This window comes from Eupeodes corollae, chromosome 1 (assembly GCF_945859685.1).
Source record: "Eupeodes corollae chromosome 1, idEupCoro1.1, whole genome shotgun sequence".
In the NCBI taxonomy this organism is placed as follows: domain Eukaryota; kingdom Metazoa; phylum Arthropoda; class Insecta; order Diptera; family Syrphidae; genus Eupeodes; species Eupeodes corollae.
The window spans coordinates 219606288-219614893 of NC_079147.1; the positions used below are offsets into that span (position 1 = coordinate 219606288).

The 8606-nt window shown below is 32.4% G+C and overlaps 1 protein-coding gene across 1 annotated transcript; it reads left to right on the forward strand.

Annotated features, from left to right (window-relative positions):
- Positions 1 to 5068: 5068 nt before the first annotated feature.
- LOC129940655 (WW domain-containing protein tag-325) lies at positions 5069 to 6824 on the forward strand. Its single transcript, XM_056049055.1, has 4 exons — positions 5069 to 5813; positions 5872 to 6204; positions 6266 to 6554; positions 6618 to 6824. Exons 1-4 carry the CDS (start codon positions 5360 to 5362, stop codon positions 6721 to 6723), a joined length of 1182 nt encoding a protein of 393 aa, XP_055905030.1. The 5' UTR covers positions 5069 to 5359; the 3' UTR covers positions 6724 to 6824.
- The last annotated feature ends 1782 nt before the right edge of the window (positions 6825 to 8606 follow it).

Sequence of the window (8606 nt, forward strand, 5' to 3'; positions counted from 1 at the left end):
TCTTTGCAGATGAGTCCAAATTAAACATTTTCGGTTCTGATGGGATGTCCTATGTCTGGCGGAAGCCATATACGGAACTCAAAAAGGAGAACCTGAAAGCTACTGAAAGCATTGAGGAGGAAGTGTCATGGTATGGGCTGGTGTCGGCAATTAAGAATTTATTGAGGGAACCATGGACAAAAATATGTGCATCAATGTCTTGAAAAAAAATGTGGTTCCAAGTGCTGAAAAGTAGGGAATTCGTTCGAATTTTCGATTTTACCAGGACATCGGCCCGAAACACAAATCAGGAATTGTGCAGACCTGCCTGATTTGGAATTGACCCCACTTGATGGAGCCACCGGCTTTAATGTCATCAAAAACTTATCTGCATTATTGAACAACAACAATTCGAAAACACAAGATTTCGAACATAAAAAGAAGAATAATGGGGGAAAATAACACCGGAAGTGACCAGTAAGCTAGTAGATTCTATGCACAAAAAAATCCAAACGATTGAAAGGGCCAAGGGTTATCATACTAAATATTAACCTGCAACAAAAAGGTTTTAACTTTTAATTTTTATATGAAACATCTTTGCGTATCAAATAAGCTGTGAATTAAAATTAGTTTTTTAGTTGTTATCTTGTTATGTTTTTAAATACCAATGTTTTTTGAATAAATTAAAGTTCTTTGTTGAAGTGCATATCGTTTTCTCTCAAGTACAGTTAAAAATGTGTTGGTATCGTTCTTAGCTTCTCCTTCTATGCAATTCCGATATATACTGTATCGAATAAGCTCTGAGCCACTGTACGTGCATATGTTTTCATATACAGAGCTTCTATCCGAAAGGCGATGAGTTTTTTTTTATATATAATCAATCTCTTTATGTGAAAAACGTAGAAATATAACAAAAATGGCTTAATATTGGGTCTAAGAAGGCGATGGCTTAAATTAGCTGTTAAGGATCTTTTACCGATTTTTGTTTTAATTTTCATTCTTCTGCTAACCACTTGAGGGACAATACTATTTAATATGAAATTTGTGGCTATTTCCCTTACACATCACTCAATGTTTATGTGCCATTATTCTGAGTGCTGCCACTGTATTTATGTAAATAAACTTACATTTATACCTAACAAATTCAAATTTTATAGAAATGTAATTCTAGTGATTTTGAATTTTATCAGAAAGTAAACAGCATGAAACCATCTACTTTTCAGTTTTCGATTATAAATAATCTCTCCACTTCGCGACATCAACGCCAATAATGCGGAATGTGGTCGCCCTAAAAGTTTCTGCTCATAAGACTACTGTGGTTTTCATATACAAATATGAGATTACTATGGATTTCACATGGAAAGGTATAACAGAAAAACTACAAACAAAAAATGTGTTATAAATTATGTTAATATTTAGTAAACTGCATGAAAAAATGGTTGGTGTATCTGCTAAACAAATTATTGCAAAAATGAGTTTAGAAACAAACCCGATGTTCTATTACTTTTTTCTTAAATTTCATCGATGCCGTTAAAAATGTAATATTTTATTTAAATCTGATATAGCAAGTCAGAATATTTTTGAATAAAAATACTATTAGACAAGTAATCTAATGATCAAAACAAATGATGGGGTTGGTGAGCGTGTATACTCTAAACGGCTTCAACTTAAGTATCTCATTGAACTTTATAAATCATTGTAGCAAACAGAGTTGGATAATCTTTGCGTAATTAAATTCAACTGTCATTTCATTTACAAGTAATTAGTAATCGGTCGTTTTATGAATACAATAATTGTAGGTAACTTTAATTGAAAAAATATTCGTTTTAGTTACTTGTAATTATAATTGAAATGCATTTAAAAACTTATTACATGTAATTGAAAATTGCAATGGGTTTGAAGGAATTCACTTTTAAATTACAGTTAAGGTCATTGATTTCTTTAATTATTAATTAATTCAAAGCAACACACATAAAAGAACCTAACATTTCAGAAAATTATGTTTTAACATCGCATAAAGTGTAATTGACGTAAATAATATTTGATTACAATTTTGTGTAGTTATAACTCGACAAATCAATTGGAAGTAATTGATTGTTTTAAATTATATGCAATTATTTTTTTTATTTTTTAATTACATGTTTTTGCTAATTGAAATTCTTCAATTACATTTTAAAGTAATTAAAAAATGCAATTTTTTTTTCCTAAATCTGGTATTGAAGCTATAACCGATACATTGGGAAGATTAAATGGCTTTTCCTTTCATTCATCTGTTAAAAATGTACGTTTTGACAAGAGCATTACTTTAATCTTTAAATATTACACATACTACATAATCTACGAAACAAGCTACAGAGATTTCTGAGATCTCTAGGCTTATGGAAATGTAATATCTGTCTACCTATATCATATAGATAGGTATTCATCCAAATGCACATTTATGTATATATATTTTGAAAACATTAACTATGTTTCTGACAATCGCACTATAACCTTAATTTTTGGTGTGCCGGTATTCTTATCTTATCGCTTGAAAACATTACACAAACTTAACACAAATATCAAATATTAATCTGTATATGGTTGCCAAGTCGGTCAAAATCGTAGTTTTTTTCGAAATTCATAAATATGTATTTACACAACCTTTTGTGCGATCAATTGTTTCTTTAATCATAATCTATTGAAGAAGCACCTACCTTTGTGGCAAAAGGCAATGGAAACCGAATTTGGTTCTCTCTATTTGAATCGGACATGGAATTTAGTAGACCTACCCAAAGACAAGCATCCCATCAAATGTAAATGGGTATTTCAAACGAAGGGAGATGTGAATGGCGATGTATTAAGGTATAAAGCTCGTTTGGTAGTTAAAGTCTGCTCACAAAAAAAAGTCATAGACCATCAAGAAACTTTTTCACCTGTGGCTAGATACTCGTCGATTCGTTCGAATCCAAATATGACCTCAATATTTGTCAGATGGATGCTATTATAGCAGCCAGATAACTTCAGTAATGGATCAAAAAAGGTATGCAAATTCAATAAATCTCTGTACAGATTAAAACAGTCCATTCGAGTATGGAATGAAAAGTTGAACGATGTGCTCTTGGAGGCTGGTCTAAAGCGTTCTGATGCCGATCAATCATTATAAAGTTTCCAAAAGCAAAAGCATAATCTTCGTTGCTGTTTACGTAGATGACGTTCTGATTTTCTCCAACGTAGAAAGTCAAGAATTATTTGAAGAACTTTGAAGTGAAAGACTTGGGTGATGCGTCTTCAGTTTACGGAATTCTCATTACTCGAAATAGGTCAGCTGGAACAATATATTTCCGAAATTTTGAAGCGATATGGAATGTACGATTGCAATCAAGTATCGACACCTTTAGATTTGAATCCGAAGATATCGCTGAAAATGAAGATAAAAAACAATTGATGTCCAAAGTGCCATACCGGGGCGAAACGCATATTTGAACACTATGCTGGTTCATTTTTATTTTTATTTTCATTTAATGATTTTAAAAATAAAAATATTATTTCATGATTTTAAATCATATTTATTAAAATAATTGGTGTTCGGAACAAACAGTTCGACTGTTAACATTTCATCTTCTATGGAATACTAGGCCGGACATAAGTTATGCAGTCAATTTGTCAAGCAGGTACAGCAACAATCCAGGGAAGGCACACTGGATGGCCATAAAGTGGGTATTTCGATATTTGAAAGGCAATATAAACAAGAAACTTATCTACTTGAGGGAACCTTCCCAGATTCAAGGATTCTGCGATGCCGACTGGGCAAGCGACATCGATCAGCGTAGGTCAACAACAGGTTACGTTTTTAAGATGAAAGACTCAGCAATGACATGGTCATCAAAACGACAACCAACTGTTGCACTTTCTACAACTGAGTCGGAGTTCATGGCTATGGATGCTGCTGTACAAGAATCAATGTGGCCCAAACGTTTTGAGGCTGAATTGTTTCCAAAATGTTCTAAGCAAATGGTTATTTATTGTGATAACAAAAGCGCTATTCAACTTGCGAAAAATAACTCATATTCAGCTAGAACGAAACATGTAGAAACAAAAACGAAATTTGTTCGATAAAAATACAAGATGAAATTATAAATTTCAAATACATTCCAAACTAAGGAAATGAAGCATTATAAACAGTTGTATTCTTTTCAAAGCCTCATTTGCAAGCATATCTTATTGGCGTGACAGTCCTACACACTAACCTTCACACATGAAGAAATTTGAAAAACGGTTGCAACGGGTCTAGTAACGGTATTTAAGACGTTTTTGACAGATATCACTTGACGTTTGCAACATTTATTGCCAAAAAAATTGGTTCGGTTTGCACTATGCATAAATTTGTTGAAGGAAACTTTTGGTGAGCGCATTATCTCGCGTGCGTGCGTCGTTGGTCTGTAAATGGCGTGGCCTTCAATATCGTAGGATTTAACGACGTTGGACTATTTTTTGTGAGGTTTAGTAAAGTCGCTTGTCTACGCAGATAAGCCCGAGACGAGTGATGGCTTAAAAGAGAATACGTAGTGCGGCATTACTTAGAATCGGCTCTGACTGCTGCAAAAACTGGGTTTTTTCGGATGGAATTTATTCAGCAGCGATAACCACTTGTCTTTATAATAAGCGATAAGATCTTGTCTTTATAATAAATCTTCATTGTTTCTCCTCCAATAAAAAAAAATATCCAGAACAGAGTTGGGATATTTGTAAAAATTTGCCACAATTTCAAAAAACGACTTAACCAGCTAAATAGCGAAGTACATCGTACTTGACAGCATCTTTCAGTTCGTATTTTTAAGCTTAGGGTTTTAGTAAACTTTCTGTCAATATGGCATATTTAAAGTACAAACATCGTGTTGAGTATTTTTAATCAAAATTTCTTATCAAATGAAATGGTTTAAAATATTCCATAGTTGGCAACCATACTTATTGATACTATTATGACGCTTTCTCCAAATCTTATCATATTTATCTTTATATGGCTCTCAACTTATATACCATACATAACATACACACTTCAACCATAGTTAAAAACAGATAAGATACATAAATGTAGCTAATAGTTCAGTATGTCTTCTCCTTTAAAGAAAAGTTACATTCATAACTTACCCTTTCATTCCAAAGAAACTTATTTGCCGTTTAACAACAATATTTCTGTAGAGATTACTAAAACTTACAAGAAATGAGTTCTTGTGGGTTTTTTTGTTTGCAAAACCTAACAAAAAGATAAAAATTATTTAAATACAAAAAATAACAACAACAACAACATATGTGCTAACGACCGGTAGTGGCCACAGAAGCTCACAAGGCGATAAGCAAGCTCAACTAAAAAATAAACACGCCTTTATCTAATAAGAGAATGTATCCAAATTCAGTCGAGAAACGCAACAAAACCATAATGAACTGTTTTCGCGACCGCAATGGAAGTCGTCCAGATCTCACAGACACACGATTCTATAATGAAAATTTACGAAAACATCCTTTGTCCAAGTCAAAGAGTTCTAGTCAAACAAGACTCCTGAATCAGTGCGATGGAAGTTGTGTACATCAGATAAAGGAGCTTTCCAGAAAAATCAGCATCCTCGAAAGAAAACAGTCAGATGACACAATTTACAAGAAAGATCTAGAAGAAAAGATAATTGAATTGACTAAAAAACTGGAACGGTCACAGCAATCTTCGATACGGTCAGAAGAATCCTACAGAAACCCGCACGTCCCCTCCACAAAGATGGGCAGAACTATGAGAAAGTTGACTAATTGGTGCAACAACAGGCCAACAATTGAAGCCCTCAAGAAGAACAATATATTTCACGGTAATTATTTCAGATAGCATTCAGAGTTTTGAAATAATTCAAAAAAGTTTGTTTTTAGATGAACCCTGCTTCGATACGGAACTTGAGATGACTCTTAAGCACGAAATTTTCACCACAATTCCAAAAATAGTAGTGGACTGTGTTGATTTAATTGAGACGCAATTCAAAACCTCACCCTATCCAATTGAAGGGCTGTATCGGGCCTCAGGAGACTACACAAAAATTCAAGCTCTTCGATTTAGCATTGACTCAAATGATTATGATTCATTAAAATCGGTGACCAACATACACACACTCACAGGAGTGCTGAAGCTCTTTTTGCGTGAGATTAAAAGTCCCTTAGTGAAGCCAAATGAGATCAAGACTTTTATTGGACCATCCAATAAATGGAGTAAGAAAAAAACGAATTATTTTCTAGGCAGTTGATGATTTTTGTATTTGTTTGTTTAAAGTGCTTCAACCTGTGACGAAAAAAATTGAAATACTTCAAAATCTTGTCAAGACATTGCCCGAGTGTAATCGTGATACTTTAAATTATCTATTCTCACACTTTCATCGTTTGACAAAAGTCCCACTGCAAAATGTGTCTTCAGAAGTTTTGGCCATATCCATAACTCCGTCGATTCTTCACACGGCATCACGAGATTTGCAGCCACAGGATTTGGCTATCGTTTTAAAAGAGACTGAAGTATTTGCTGATTGTTTGGGTCTTTTGATTGACCATAGTACGAAAGTTTTCGGGTAAATATTTGATGATGACTTATTTCCGGTGTTGTTTTATTCAGCTAAATCATTTTACTTTAGATCGCGAATTGACGAACGGAGTCGGAAGCGAAACTCGAAATACTCAAGTTTTCGAAGAAGTTTGTCGCAGCCTTGTTTGGTGGTTTCTAAGGTCTTTTCAATATGAATTGACCTCTGGAGAATGTGTTTTGTTTTGTAAATATTGATAAATTATAAGAAAACATAATTGAATTGACTTAGAAAAGTAAATATTGTGTTGAGAAAAGTGTATGTATGTTTTAATACTGCTACAGATAAAAGTTTGACTTTAGTGTTGATTGAATTAGATTTTTAATATTAAGAGCTGTGCAACTTATAAATGAAATATTCGAAAATGTATGAATATTTGTAGTTACTCGAAGCTAGGAAGCGAGTCAAATCTTTTAACATCAAGAATGAAGGAGATATTTTTGTGAATACTGATTCGGAATGCATGTGAATTATGTTTTTGCTTAGTCTGAATTAAACTTTCTTACTCAATCACATTCGTCGGTGTGATGCGTTTGCCATGCTAAACAAAAGTGACAGATGGTAACACTTGACACAGACCTTTTGTCTCTTTTTGAGTTACATTACGACTTTTTCTTTTTTAATTCAAAGCAGACCCTAAACAACAAAAATGTTGTTTCTTTTTAACAGCTGAACGTTCAGAGCTTCAAATTTTAAAAACCGGGATATCGAACCCAACCCGAAATTTTTCTAAATTAGTTTGATTGTACTTAATTAATGTAAGATATCAAAAACAAATAATAGAAAAAATATAAAGACTGTTTACTGTAGGCTATACGGCGTAAAAGATTAAAAAGTGGGATTCCGATACGCTTCTTAATTTAACATTCAAACCTTTGACTCCTATTGTTATTGAGTTTAATGCACGTATTTTGTACAATAAAAAACGTGATTTTCGGGATTTGACAGGATTTTAAAAAGCGAGATTCTAATTGATTGGGATTTTGAATAAACGGGACTTTAAAAGACGTGATTTTAAAAAATCCGTATTTTGGAAGGCGGGATTTTAAAACTTTTGTTCAGAATTTTTTAAAAATATGATTTTGAGAAGCGGGATTTTGAAAAGCGGGTTTCCAATACGCTCCCGACTTAGTGATAGAGTGGAATTAGGATCTCTGTAACGTAATGAAAACGATAGACGGATACAAAAATCTATATGGTCTAAAACATTGTTTATTTTAGTATCTTTTCATTCAAAAAAGGATGCTTCATTCCAGTATCAAAATAATGGTTACATGGATGGACTTCCAATTGGTGCTCTTACAAAAATTATATGGATTTTTTTTTGTAAAAAACAGCAGTATTAAAGAATTCTAACCTGTTTTAAATCAATTAAGTAGTATTTTTAAGGCCTTAATTTGTGTAGAAAAAAACGGTCTATTGGAATCTAAAATAATTTTACTATTTTTCTATATTTAATAACAATCTTCTGTAAAAGATGATCAAATTTTGATGTCAATATCATTGTTTGTTCGAAAGACTTTTCAGTCGAAAATAAATTTTAGCACATTTCTCGATAAACAAAACTGACAATTGGATTTTTCTAAAAAGTTTTAAAAAAATATAAAATATATTTGTAAGATAAATTTGTCTTAAAAAAATTAAATGACATTTGATTTCAAAAAACCTTAATTAAAAATATAGAAAATCTGTATCTGTAATTCATTTTTCAATTTAAAGTATGTAGTTGCTTAGCACATGTTAATATACACTTTATATTTGATTTTTATAAAAAAAATATTGACTCTTTCTAGATATCCAATTTTCAAAAAAAAATTGAAATTTTTATCATCAAATAACGGGTTATCCATTTGCGGTTTCCAAAGCATAGGACTGGAATTCGACATCTGTCAAAAATAAATTGTTAAACCAATTTTTTTTTTTCAGTTAAAAGTTTGACATTTACGGAAATGGATCGCTTAACTATCCCACAAAGCATCCAAATTACAAATTGTATAAACCTACTCCAAAAATGGTGATTCTACCACATCCACATATCGT